This window comes from Bombina bombina, unplaced genomic scaffold (assembly GCF_027579735.1).
Source record: "Bombina bombina isolate aBomBom1 unplaced genomic scaffold, aBomBom1.pri scaffold_1218, whole genome shotgun sequence".
NCBI classification, from domain to species: domain Eukaryota; kingdom Metazoa; phylum Chordata; class Amphibia; order Anura; family Bombinatoridae; genus Bombina; species Bombina bombina.
The window spans coordinates 65,405-79,942 of NW_026513069.1; the positions used below are offsets into that span (position 1 = coordinate 65,405).

At 39.9% G+C, this 14,538-nt stretch overlaps 1 protein-coding gene across 1 annotated transcript in view; it reads left to right on the forward strand.

Moving 5' to 3' along the window:
• LOC128644691 (coiled-coil domain-containing protein 14-like) overlaps positions 1 to 14,283 on the forward strand; it is a gene marked incomplete at its 3' end in the record, with an annotated part of 72,151 nt that extends 57,868 nt beyond the window's left edge. Inside the window, exons 4-5 of the mRNA XM_053697204.1 lie at positions 13,047 to 13,265; positions 14,151 to 14,283. Of these exons, the coding sequence (XP_053553179.1) occupies positions 13,047 to 13,265; positions 14,151 to 14,283 (352 nt within the window). The remainder of the gene's footprint in view (positions 1 to 13,046; positions 13,266 to 14,150) is intronic.
• Positions 14,284 to 14,538: the final 255 nt, after the last annotated feature.

Genomic DNA, 14,538 nt, shown 5'->3' on the forward strand with positions numbered 1-14,538 from the left:
TGCGGCCGGGCTGCTTGACCCACCTGGTGATATTACTACGGATTGCATTAAATGTTTACTCTGCAAATCGGTTACCGTTTGCCTGTCAGCACAACTATGCAGCTCTTGCTTAAGCTCTGTTCTGCAGTCTTTCAGTTAACCCTAATACTGCAACTCAGACTTGTCCGCCGCCTATCTGTTGCTCAGGGTGGCATTACTGCTTTCTCACCAGATTTTAAAAATCATTTGAAGTCGGCTATCTCTGAGGCTATGGCTAGTATGCCACCATCTAGTAAGCGCAAACACAGGTTTATCATCTTGGAGTGATCTACTTCTACGCAGGCTCAGGTTTCTGATTTAGATTAATCTTTCCTCAGGTTCAGACAAAGAACCAGAGGATACTTCCTTTCAGTTTAAACTTGAGCATTTTTGTTCTCTACTCAAGGAGGTCTTGAAGACTCTAGGATCCCAGGATTCTAAGCTGGTTGATAAGCTGGTTTGGAAATTGGATATAATTTTTAAACCTAAATTCAAGTCAGTTGACATTTTTCTAGGTTTTTTTCTTGGTGTTTTGGAGATTATATCTAAGGAGTGGGACAAACCTGGAGTTCCATTTATTCCGTTGCCTTCCTTTTAAAAGGCTCTTTCCTATACCAGAGTCTAATTTGCAGCTATGGGGTACTGTGTAATGACTCAAAATGCTGTTTAGTCACAGCAGGAATTCGATTTAGATGTGGGTATATTTGTGAACCACAACTGCAGAGGTTAGAAGGGAGATGCAATGAATCTGTGCAGCAGATAGACAAGATTAGGTTCTCAGATGTACTGGAGTGCACAATGTTCTTTTAATTAGGTTGCAAGATAGTTTACGAAGTTCCTTTTAATTAGGATATACAGCTATGCTGGAAGATACAATGTTTCTTTAATTAGGCAGCACAATTGCAAAGAGTGAACAATGTCCCTTTTAATTGAACATCTCAGTTGCAGCAAATGTACAATATCCCTTAGTTAGGATATGCAGCTATGCTAGAATGTACAATGCTCCTTTAATTAGGCAGCATAGTTGCAGAGAGGGTACAATACCCCTTTAATTGAACAGCTCAGTTGCAGCAAGTGTACAATGTCCCTTTAATTAAGATGTTCACTTATACTGAAGAGTTCACTCACCACTTAGATGTGGATCACCCCAAGGAACTGAGTAGGTGGTAGAAAGCTGATGACACGCTGCAAGTTTAGATGCTGATTTGATTCCTTCCGGGGAGCAAGTAAAGGAGACACCGGCGCAGATAGATTGCTGTGTCAGCTGCAGTGTGGAGAAGGAAAGAATACTTAGAATACAGCCAAGGTCATAAGTGAAAAAATAAGTTGCTCTTTTAGATGTGCAGAGCACTGGCAGAGGTTCAGATGTTAGGCAACAATATACCAGTAGCTGGAAGTTGGCTAAGAGCCAGTAAAGCTTTAGGTACAGTCACTTGCTTGTTTAATCAAGCACTGGTGAAATGGTTGCATTCTGTTTTAAAGGTGAGTGACCTCACAAGGTGGGAGGGATTTGAAAAATTCAAATTTTTGGTGGAATTATGTAATAGATTCATGGCATACTGTTCCAAAGGTGGACAGTGCTATATATTACCTTGGCTATACAGACTACAATTCCCCTATCCCTACTGGTTTTCAAACCTGTCCTCAGGCCTCAATAACAGACTACATTTTGAGGATATCTGAACTAGAGCACAGGTGAAACAATCAGCTGATTAGTAAACATGGTTATTTTACCTGCTCTCTCATTCAAGGTAATCCAGAAAACCTGGACTGTTGGGTAGGCCTGAGGACAGGTTTGGAAACCAGTGCCCTAGAGTATTGCACTTCCTTTAAGGAGCCCATGGACAGGAAGGTTGAGTTTTCTTCAGTAGGCTTTTATTCAGGGAGCTCTTTAAACAATCTAGTTTACGAAGAATTATCCTTAGAGGATATTCAAAAAATGCATCCGTTGTTTAAGGTTGGTGAAGCAGTTATTCAGATTATTCGTATTAATGCTGAAAATACGTCAGTTTATTCAGACCTGGATTGGATTCCATCATTTCCATGGTGACAGGTTGCAAGGGAGCATTTTTGCCCCATGATAAAAAGACTAGGCTTAAGGGAAAATCGGGTAATCGTTTTCGCTCCTTTCGCCAGTCTAAAAACCAGGGTTCATCTTCCTCTCAGAAGGCAGATTCTTCCAAGCCCTATTGGTGATCAAATTTAGTCTGGAACCAGTCTAAGCAGGCCAAAATACCTGCCTCCAACATTAAGTCAGCATGAAGGTGTGGCCCCTGATCCAGATTTTTCTACGGTAGGGGGGCAGACTAAGCCTGTTTCGAGAGAAATGGTCTGGATCTGTCAGTAATAGATATTTGTGTGGAGAAATGGGGATAAGGGAGCTGTTAAAAAAGTAATTTGGATATGTGTATAAATTATAACAGAGGTGCAGACCCTATAAAAATATTATCAAAAATTATATGTAGAGAAAGAGAATAAGGATAAGTAATCCTTATGCAAAGATAGGGAATTCAGCACTCTCTACTACACAATAGGAAAAATATACATATCTATATAAATAAATTCCTAAGTGTGTGTGTGTATATATATATATATATATATATATATATATATATATATATATATATATATATATATATATATATATATATATATATATATATATATATATATATATATATATATATATATATATATATATATATAGCCCTCTGTTTACGCCGGGGTTAGGTTCCAGAAGGAATGGTTGTAAATTCAAACCGTTGTAAATTGAAACCCAGTTTATAATGTTAGTCAATGGGAAGTGAGGCAGATAGGTTCCAGGCCCCTCTCAAAATTGTCATAAGTAACATCTAATACATTATTTTTAAAGCTTTGAAATGAAGACTTTAAATGCTAAACAGCATTATAAACCTAATAAAATAATCACACAACACAGACTTCACTTGCATTTTTTTGCAAACAGTTCTATCTATGCATTCCAATCTGGACTGATTTATAGACGGGAAGATCTTGTTCCTTTGAAATCTGCTCGATAGCTCAGGTCTGGTTAAACTGATTAATTTCAGCTTGCTTTGCTTTGCTGCAACACAAGCGGACAGCTCCACCTACTGGCTATTTTAATAAATGCACTGCTTCTCAATGCTTTTCAATAGCAGTCACATGACTGGGAAAAAAAGGTTGTTATTCTGAAACGGTGTAAATTGAACCGTTGTAAAACGAGGGCCACCTGTATGTATGTGTGTGTGTGTAGATAGATAGATAGATAGATAGATAGATATAGAGCTGAGTGTGGAGCCTGGTGGATACAAAGAATAAAAACTTGACAACTTGCATGTGTTCAAAGCACCAATAGTTTTATTTACAGAAAGCAAAAAAATATAAAGATTTCTAATAAAAGCTTGATGTCTAAGAGAGACGTCTCATGGGAAAATTAGTCATTAATATAAGCATGACTTAATAAAGTGGCTTGATATGATAGTGAACCTACAACACCTCTATCAGAGGACAACCCTAAAATTGTATGTTGTATAAGGGTTATGTTGTCATAATGATATACTGAGGATCTATGTAGTACACTTAAACATGAAGCCAAAATAAAACCACAAATAAGTAATAATGCAAAAAGTGACTTACAGGAGAATAATGGTAATCAAACAAGCTACAAAAACATATGCAGCAATCCACTTTATCGAATCTCAAACACAACACCAAAATCAGAGGACATTCCCAAATGAAAGGGTTAACACTGTCATGATATAAACATAGGATCTATGTGTTTAGAGATAGGTATTGTGCAGCAAATTTAAACAGAGTGATACATATTGTTATAAATCAACAACATGAGAAAAAGAAAGCTGACAATCAGTCCTTCCAGACCAGTTGTGAGGAATTCAATCCAGGCAACCACTTGTTTAGCGGAAGGAAAAGAGAGAGGTTTTATTTTGGCTTCATGTTTAAGTGTACTACATAGATCCTCAGTATATCATTATGACAACATAACCCTTATACAACATACAATTTTAGGGTTGTCCTCTGATAGAGGTGTTGTAGGTTCACTATCATATCAAGCCACTTTATTAAGTCATGCTTATATTAATGACTATTTTTCCCATGAGACGTCTCTCTTAGACATCAAGCTTTTATTAGAAATCTTTATATTTTTTTTGCTTTCTGTAAATAAAACTATTGGTGCTTTGAACACATGTAATATATATATATATATATATATATATATATATATATATTTTATTTATATAGATATGTATCTTTTTCCTATTGTGTAGTGGAGAGTGCTGAATTCCCTATCTTTGCATACGGATTACTTATCCTTATTCTCTTTCTCTACATATAATTTTTGATAATAGATATGTGTCCCAAGGCAACAGAATAGGATTTTGGTCACGGCCCCCTTGAGAGAGGTTCATTCTGTCTCACATTTCGAAGAGACCCAGAATCTGCAGGTTATTTCTCATCCTATAGTTCAGTGCATGGAGGTTGTGGGTCTGATGGTGGCAGCATCAGAAGCCATAGCTTTTTTAAAAATTTAATTTATGCCCTCTCCCACTTTGTATGCTGAGTCAGTGGAATGGGGATCATTCCAATCTTTCTCCGATAATTAATCTGGACCCATCAGTCAGAAGGCCTCTGTCCTGTTAGACGTCTCTTGTTCCGATATCTTGAGGGATGGGGTTTCTTTGTCTATCATGGGATATAATCACCACAGATGCCAGGCTGGGGCAGTCTGGGGAGCTCGTCGGGTTCAGGGTGTTTGGTTGTTTCAGTAGGCAAAGCTACCAATAAATGTCTGAAAACTGATTTTAAGTGCTCTCCAGGCGTGACTACTCCTTATTTTTATTCAGTCAGACAATATCATGGTGGTTGCCTACATCAACCATCAGAGGGGTAACCACAGTTTGCTGGCGATGAAGGAGGTTTCTCGCATTTTTTGTTGGGCATAGGTTCAACAGTGCATCATCTCAGCAATTAACATCCCAGGGGTCGACAACTGGGAAGCAGATTATCTGAGTCGCCAGAAATTACACTCAGAAGAATGGTTGCGCAGTCAGGCGGCTTTTCGATCAGTTGATACGCCGTTGGGGATCTCCCAGAGACAGACTTAATGGTGTCCCGCCTAAACCACAAGCTTCCAAGATACGGTTTGAGATTGAGAGATCCTCGGGCAGAGATGATAGACGCTCTGACGCCTCCATGTCCTTATCTAGTTTATCTATTTCCTCTAATTGTCCTTCTACTGAGAGTGGTTGCACAAACTAAACAGGAAAAGACTTTTGAAATTCTAATAGTTCCAGCTTGGCCTTGCAGGACGTGGTTTGCTGATCTAGTTTGGATGTCTAGCTCTCCTCCATGGAGACTTCAACAGCACCCAGACCTACTTTCTCAAGTCCATTCTATCAAAATGTTCAGTATCTTAATTTACACGTTTGGAGATTAAACACAGTTCTTTCTCAGAATTTTTTTCTGATTTGGTGATAGAGACTTTGATTCAGGCTCATAAGCCTGCCACCAGAAAAATGCATCATTAGCTATGGAAAATTTATTTTTCTTGGTGTTTAGATTGCAAGATACGAGGAATTCTAAAATAATTCTATAAATAACCTCAGTTTCTTCAGGATCGCCTGGATAAGGGTTTATCAAGCTAGTACTCTTAAGGATCATATTTGCACTCTTTAATTGGCTTGTCTTCCGGATATTCAGGCATTCGTTCAGGCTCTGGTTAGAATCAGACTTGCAATTAGACCTATTTCTCCACCATGGAGTCTAAATTTGGTTCTTAGAGTTTTACAATATCCCCCATTTGAACGTATGCACTTGTTAGATACAAAAACGGTTGGCTTGGGAGATTCTGATTTTGTTAGCCATTTCCTCAGCTAGAAGAGTTTCAGTGATCTGTTCTTTCTTGTTAATCTCCGTATTAGGAAAACTTATTGCATAATAAGGATGTTGTCAGAGCGTTGATTTTTTTTATTTACAGGCGACTAAAGGTTTTCCCCAATCCTCCAGTCTGTTTGTCTTGTTTTCTGGTAAACGCAAGAGCCAAAAGGCTACTTCTGTTTCTTTAGCTTCTTGGTTAAAGAGTTTGAATTACAGAACTTACTTAGAGGCGGGTCAGCAAATGCCTTCAATGATTAAAGCCCACTCTACACGTTGCTTTTCTACTTCCCGGGCTTTCAATAATGAGGCTTCTGTTGAACAGATTTACCAGGCTGCAACTTCGTCCTCATTGCATACTTTTACCAAATATTATCATTTAGGTGTTTTCGCCTCAGCGGAGGCTGCTTTTGGAAGGAAGGTCTTTCAGGCTGCCTGATAAAATAGTTGCCTGCCTCTACCTTTTTTTTTGTCCCACCCAATTTTCAGTGGACTCCATGGCTTGGGTATTTGTTCCCAGGAGTAAAGGATTTTGTGTACTTTCACCACCATAGAAAGAAAACATAATTTATGCTTACCTGATAAACTAATTTATTTCTTGGTGCTGAGAGTCCACAAACCCACCCACAGCAATCCTGGCTTGCACCACTTTACCCTATTATCATTCTTTCCTCTTCTTTCCTATCCTTGGCTATACATACTACTTGGAGGGAGAGGGAAGTAGAAGAATGCTTCAAAGCTCTGATGTAGGGTGCCTTTGCCGCCTCCTGGTGGCCAGGAGATAAACTTCCCAAGAGTAAAGGATTTTGTGGACTCTCACCACCAAGAAAGAGAAATTATTTTATCAGGTAAGCATAAATTATGTTTTTGTATTCTCTAAATAAAAGCTATATAAACAAGAACTAGCCGAAGCTCAGTAAGGGGTAAGAAAGGCCAGAACTAAAATCTTAACTTTCAGTTGCTCTCTTAAAGTATCAGCTTTTGTGTATAGACAGAGACCATGTAAGCGGGCATTTGGGTATAGAAAAATAGATGAGATAAGGAGGTATGCTCTTTCTGTAAGCTCAACCCATTTGAATGTCCAATAACAACTATTTAATATACAAAATTACATCTAAAGGAGCGATTTCCCATATTTTTTTATACTCTGTAGCCGGTATAACAAGTAATTTGAAAAATGTTAAGGGCAAATCAATTCAGTACAGTGTCCCTGTACAGACAAAGACAAGATCCTTCACAACAGAATGTGCAAGACTTAGTGATAGTAAATTCTAGTATTTCAAAAGCGCTAGGTTTTACCATCACTATAAATAAATGCTACCTTCATTCATGAGATTTTTTTTAAAAAGTGTTTTCTCTTGTTAAGTGTATCCAGTCCACGGATCATCCATTACTTATGGGATATTAACTCCTCCCCAACAGGAAGTGCAAGAGGATTCACCCAGCAGAGCTGCTATATAGCTCCTCCCCTAACTGCCATTACCAGTCATTCTCTTGCACCCAACAAATAGATAGGATGTGTGAGAGGACTGTGGTGATTATACTTAGTTTCATACCTTCAATCAAAAGTTTGTTATTTTATAATAGCACCGGAGTGTGTTATTCCTTCTCTGGTAGAATTTGAAGAAGAATCTACCTGAGTTTTTCTATGATTTTAGCCGGAGTAGTTAAGATCATATTGCTGTTTCTCGGCCATCTGAGGAGAGGTAAACTTCAGATCAGGGGACAGCGGGCAGATTAATCTGCAAAGAGGTATGTAGCAGCTTATTATTTTCTGACAATGGAATTGATGAGAAAATTCTGCCATACCGATATAATGTAAACTCAGCCTTAAATGCAGTAGCAGCAACTGGTATCAGGCTGTCATGTATGTATATTTTACACTTCAGTATTCTGGGGAATGGCACTTCACTGGAATTATACTGTATGCATAAAACTTTAGCCTAATTTGCAGGGACTAGCAACAGGCTTTTTAATAACACTCAATTTATTAATGTTAAACGTTTTTTGCTGGCATGTAAAATCGTTTAATTTTCTGAGGTACTGGGTGAAAAAATGTTTTGGGCACTATTTTTTTCCACTTGGCAGTCGTTTTATTTAATTTATGACAGTTTACTGATCTCTCTCACTGTTATGTTATGTTAGTTATCCTTTGCTAATGGGAGAAATCCTTTGCTAAAATTGTGTTTTTTACAAAGATTTGATGCTATAACTTTTCAGTTTATTAATTTTCAACTGTCATAACTTTTTCTGTGCTTCTTATAGGCACAGTACGTTTTCATATTATAGTAAATTACTTGAAAAGTATTTCCAAGTTGCTAGTTTATTTGCTAGTGTGTTAAACATGTCTGATTCAGAGGAATATATCTGTGCTATATGTGCTAAAGCCAAAGTGGAGCCCAATAGAAATTTATGTACTAACTGTATTGATGCTACTTTAAATAAAAGTCAATCTGTACAAATTGAACATATTTCACCAAACAACGAGGGGAGAGTTATGCCGACTAACTCGCCTCACGTGTCAGTACCTGCATCTCCCGCTCGGGAGGTGCGTGATATTGTAGCGCCGAGTACATCTGGGCGGCCATTACAAATCACATTACAGGATATGGCTACTGTTATGACTGAAGTTTTGGCTAAATTACCAGAACTAAGAGGTAAGCGTGATCACTCTGGGGTGAGAACAGAGTGCGCTGATAATATTAGGGCCATGTCAGACACTGCGTCACAATTTGCAGAACATGAGGACGGAGAGCTTCATTCTGCGGGTGACGGTTCTGATCCAAACAAACTGGATTCAGATATTTCAAATTTTAAATTTAAGCTGGAAAACCTCCGTGTATTACTAGGGGAGGTGTTAGCGGCTCTGAATGATTGTAACACAGTTGCAATACCAGAGAAAATGTGTAGGTTGGATAAATATTTTGCGGTACCGGCGAGTACTGACGTTTTTCCTATACCTAAGAGACTTACTGAAATTGTTACTAAGGAGTGGGATAGACCCGGTGTGCCGTTCTCACCCCCTCCGATATTTAGAAAGATGTTTCCAATAGACGCCACCACACGGGACTTATGGCAAACGGTCCCTAAGGTGGAGGGAGCAGTTTCTACTTTAGCTAAGCGTACCACTATCCCGGTGGAGGATAGCTGTGCCTTTTCAGATCCAATGGATAAAAAGTTAGAGGGTTACCTTAAGAAAATGTTTGTTCAACAAGGTTTTATATTGCAACCTCTTGCATGCATTGCGCCTGTCACGGCTGCAGCAGCATTTTGGTTTGAGTCTCTGGAAGAGACACTTGAATCAGCTCCATTAGATGATATTACACACAAGCTTAAAGCCCTTAAGTTAGCTAACTCATTTATTTCAGATGCCGTAGTACATTTAACTAAACTTACGGCTAAGAATTCCGGATTCGCCATTCAGGCACGCAGAGCACTGTGGCTAAAATCCTGGTCAGCTGACGTTACTTCTAAATCTAAATTGCTTAATATACCTTTCAAAGGGCAGACCTTATTCGGGCCCGGGTTGAAAGAAATTATCGCTGACATTACAGGAGGTAAAGGCCATGCCCTGCCTCAAGACAGAGCCAAACCTAAGGCTAGACAGTCTAATTTTCGTTCCTTTCGTAATTTCAAAGCAGGAGCAGCATCAACTTCCTCTGCACCAAAATAGGAAGGAGCTGTTGCTCGCTACAGACAAGGCTGGAGACCTAACCAGTCCTGGAACAAGGGCAAGCAGGCCAGGAAACCTGCTGCTGCCCCTAAGACAGCATGAATCGAGGGCCCCCGATCCGGGAACGGATCTAGTGGGGGGCAGACTTTCTCTCTTCGCCCAGGCTTGGGCAAGAGATGTCCAGGATCCCTGGGCGTTAGAGATCATATCTCAGGGATACCTTCTAGACTTCAAATTCTCTCCCCCAAGAGGGAGATTTCATCTGTCAAGGTTGTCAACAAACCAAATAAAGAAAGAGGCGTTTCTACGCTGCGTACAAGATCTTTTATTAATGGGAGTGATCCATCCGGTTCCGAGGTCGGAACAAGGACAAGGGTTTTACTCAAATCTGTTTGTGGTTCCCAAAAAAGAGGGAACTTTCAGGCCAATCTTGGATTTAAAGATCCTAAACAAATTCCTAAGAGTTCCATCGTTCAAAATGGAAACTATTCGGACAATTTTACCCATGATCCAAAAGGGTCAGTACATGACCACAGTGGATTTAAAGGATGCTTACCTTCACATACCGATTCACAAAGATCATTACCGGTATCTAAGGTTTGCCTTTCTAGACAGGCATTACCAGTTTGTAGCTCTTCCATTCGGATTGGCTACGGCTCCGAGAATCTTCACAAAGGTTCTGGGTGCTCTTCTGGCGGTACTAAGACCGCAAGGAATTGCGGTAGCTCCGTACCTAGACGACATTCTGATACAAGCTTCAAGCTTTCAAACTGCCAAGTCTCATACAGAGTTAGTACTGGCATTTCTAAGGTCGCATGGATGGAAGGTGAACGAAAAGAAGAGTTCTCTCTTTCCACTCACAAGAGTTCCCTTCTTGGGGACTCTTATAGATTCTGTAGAAATGAAGATTTACCTGACAGAAGACAGGTTAACAAAGCTTCAAAATGCATGCCGTGTCCTTCATTCCATTCAACACCCGTCAGTAGCTCAATGCATGGAGGTGATCGGCTTAATGGTAGCAGCAATGGACATAGTACCCTTTGCACGCCTACATCTCAGACCGCTGCAATTGTGCATGCTAAGTCAGTGGAATGGGGATTACTCAGACTTGTCCCCTACTCTGAATCTGGATCAAGAGACCAGAAATTCTCTTCTATGGTGGCTTTCTCGGCCACATCTGTCCAGGGGGATGCCATTCAGCAGGCCGGACTGTACAATTGTAACAACAGACGCCAGCCTACTAGGTTGGGGCGCTGTCTGGAATTCTCTGAAGGCGCAGGGACAATGGAATCAGGAGGAGAGTCTCCTACCAATAAACATTCTGGAATTGAGAGCAGTTCTCAATGCCCTTCTGGCTTGGCCCCAGTTAACAACTCGGGGGTTCATCAGGTTTCAGTCGGACAACATCACGACTGTAGCTTACATCAACCATCAGGGAGGGACAAGAAGCTCCCTAGCAATGATGGAAGTATCAAAGATAATTCGCTGGGCAGAGTCTCACTCTTGCCACCTGTCAGCAATCCACATCCCGGGAGTGGAGAACTGGGAGGCGGATTTCTTAAGTCGTCAGACTTTTCATCCGGGGGAGTGGGAACTTCATCCGGAGGTCTTTGCCCAAATACTTCGACGTTGGGGCAAACCAGAGATAGATCTCATGGCGTCTCGACAGAACGCCAAGCTTCCTCGTTACGGGTCCAGATCCAGGGATCCGGGAGCGGTTCTGATAGATGCTTTGACAGCACCTTGGACCTTCGGGATGGCTTATGTGTTTCCACCCTTCCCGATGCTTCCTCGATTGATTGCCAGAATCAAACAGGAGAGAGCATCAGTGATTCTAATAGCGCCTGCATGGCCACGCAGGGCTTGGTATGCAGATCTAGTGGACATGTCATCCTGTCCACCTTGGTCGCTACCTCTGAAACAGGACCTTCTGATCCAGGGTCCCTTCAAACATCAAAATCTAATTTCTCTGAAGCTGACTGCTTGGAAATTGAACGCTTGATTTTATCAAAACGTGGTTTTTCTGAGTCAGTTATTGATACCTTAATACAGGCTAGGAAGCCTGTTACCAGAAAGATTTACCATAAGATATGGCGCAAATACTTATATTGGTGCGAATCCAAGAGTTACTCATGGAGTAAGGTTAGGATTCCGAGGATATTGTCTTTTCTACAAGAAGGTTTAGAAAAGGGTTTATCCGCTAGTTCCTTAAAGGGACAGATTTCAGCTCTGTCCATTCTTTTACACAAACGTCTGTCAGAAGTTCCGGACGTTCAAGCTTTTTGTCAGGCTTTAGCTAGGATCAAGCCTGTGTTTAAAACTGTTGCTCCACCATGGAGTTTGAACTTAGTTCTTAATGTTTTACAGGGGGTTCCGTTTGTACCCCTTCATTCCATTGATATCAAGTTGTTATCTTAGAAAGTTCTGTTTTTAATGGCGATTTCCTCGGCTCGAAGAGTCTCTGAGTTATCTGCCTTACATTGTGATTCTCCTTATCTGATTTTTCATTCAGACAAGGTAGTTCTGCGTACTAAACCTGGGTTCCTACCTAAGGTGGTCACTAACAGGAATATCAATCAAGAGATTGTGGTTCCATCTTTGTGTCCTAATCCTTCTTCGAAAAAGGAACGTCTGCTACACAATCTAGATGTAGTCCGTGCCCTGAAATTTTATCTACAGGCAACTAAGGATTTTCGACAAACGTCTTCCCTGTTTGTCGTTTATTCTGGTCAGAGGAGAGGTCAAAAAGCTTCGGCTACCTCTCTCTCCTTTTGGCTTCGTAGCATAATACGGTTAGCCTATGAGACTGCTGGACAGCAGCCTCCTGAAAGAATTACAGCACATTCTACTAGAGCTGTGGCTTCCACTTGGGCCTTTAAAAATGAGGCTTCTGTTGAACAGATTTGCAAGGCTGCAACTTGGTCTTCTCTTCATACTTTTTCCAAATTTTACAAATTTGACACTTTTGCTTCTTCGGAGGCTGTTTTTGGGAGAAAGGTTCTTCAGGCAGTGGTTCCTTCCGTATAAAGAGCCTGCCTGTCCCTCCCGTCATCCGTGTACTTTAGCTTTGGTATTGGTATCCCATAAGTAATGGATGATCCGTGGACTGGATACACTTAACAAGAGAAAACATAATTTATGCTTGCCTGATAAATTTATTTCTCTTGTAGTGTATCCAGTCCACGGCCCGCCCTGTCACTTTAAGGCAGGTAATTTTTCCATTAAACTACAGTCACCACTGCACCCTATGGTTTTCCTTTCTCTGCATGTTTTCGGTCGAATGACTGGTAATGGCAGTTAGGGGAGGAGCTATATAGCAGCTCTGCTGGGTGAATCCTCTTGCACTTCCTGTTGGGGAGGAGTTAGTATCCCATAAGTAATGGATGATCCGTGGACTGGATACACTACAAGAGAAATAAATTTATCAGGTAAGCATAAATTATGTTTTTTTACTAATTTCCAGTGACTTCTCTTCAGTCCATGAATGAGACCTTACAGCATCAACTAGAGGAATCTCACAGAGGACTGGAATCTCTGCAGAGTAAAAATGAAGAACTCTTGAAGATTATCGATTCCCAGAAGGAAGAAAATAGGAAGTTTGCTCGGAGGATCCAGGAGAAGGAGCAGGAGCTGCTTCAAATTCATCAGCAGAATGAAATTGCAGCTACTAAAGCTAAGCTAGGCAAGTAATATTCACAGCACTGGGACAAATGTGTGGATTATAGCATACAGCGCCCTTTCTCAGGGTTTACCTTAAGCAATTTTATCCTGCGGTTACTCAATTATGTTAAAGGGACGGTCAACACCAGAATTTTTGTTGTTTTAAAAGATAGATAATCCCTTAATTACCCATTCCCCAGTTTTGCATAACCAACACAGTTATAATTATACACGTTTTACCTCTGTAATTACCTTGTATCTAAGCCTCAGCAGACTTCCCCCTTATTTCAGTTCTTTTGACAGACTTGCATTTTAGCCAATCAGAACTGTCTCCATGGTAAATTCACGTGCATGAGCTCAATGTTATCTATATGAAACACATGAACTAATGCCATCTAGTGGTGAAAAACTATCAAAATGCATTTAGATTAGAGGCGGCCTTCAAGGTCTAAGAAATTAGCTTTCAGCTAAGAATACCCAGAGAACAAAGCAAAATTGGTGATAAAAGTACATTGGAAAGTTGTTTAAAATTGCATGACCTATCTGAATCATGAAAGGTGGGGTTTTTTGGGGGGTTTTTTTTTTTACTTGACTGTCCCTTTAAATGTGTTTAAAGTTGGGATTAATGTTTTTTTGCCATATAGAGCAGCTACAGCTATGTATGATTACACAGCTTTTAGTGATGTTTGATCTTCAATAACTGTTTATCTTTTTATGTCGGCTTGAAGTTATACAGTCAGGGATGTTTTGTTTCCTTTAAAATTATATATTCAGTTTATGTAGTTCACAATCTTGAGAACAATTAAAATCTCCAGACATAGGATATGATTGATATGAGAAAAAAAATATTTGTTTTCGAGATAGTAAATAGATTTGGTTTAATCTGATTGTTTTTTGCTTTTTTTAGATATAGATGAAACTTTGGGGAAGATAAAAAGTGTTGAGTTTAAGTTGGAAGCTTCTGAAAAGGAAAACCAGATTTTAGGAATAACCTTCAGGCAGCGAGATGCAGAAGTGAGCAGACTTCGTGATCTTACCAGGTAACACCTGTTGTGTGTTTTTTTTATTTATTTTTTTATTTTGTTATTTCTTTGAGACCTAAAATTAAAGATGTTGAAGAAAAGTGTAGAACTGAGGTGTCCACAGAATAGACACATAACCATATATCAAAGAGAAGGGGGCCCAATGGCACTACTATATAATAAAAGGGACCTACTGTGAAGATAAGTTGACTGAAAGGAGGTATAACTACTACCTTTCAAATGTAGTTAAGTATAATGCACAATAGGTGCTGT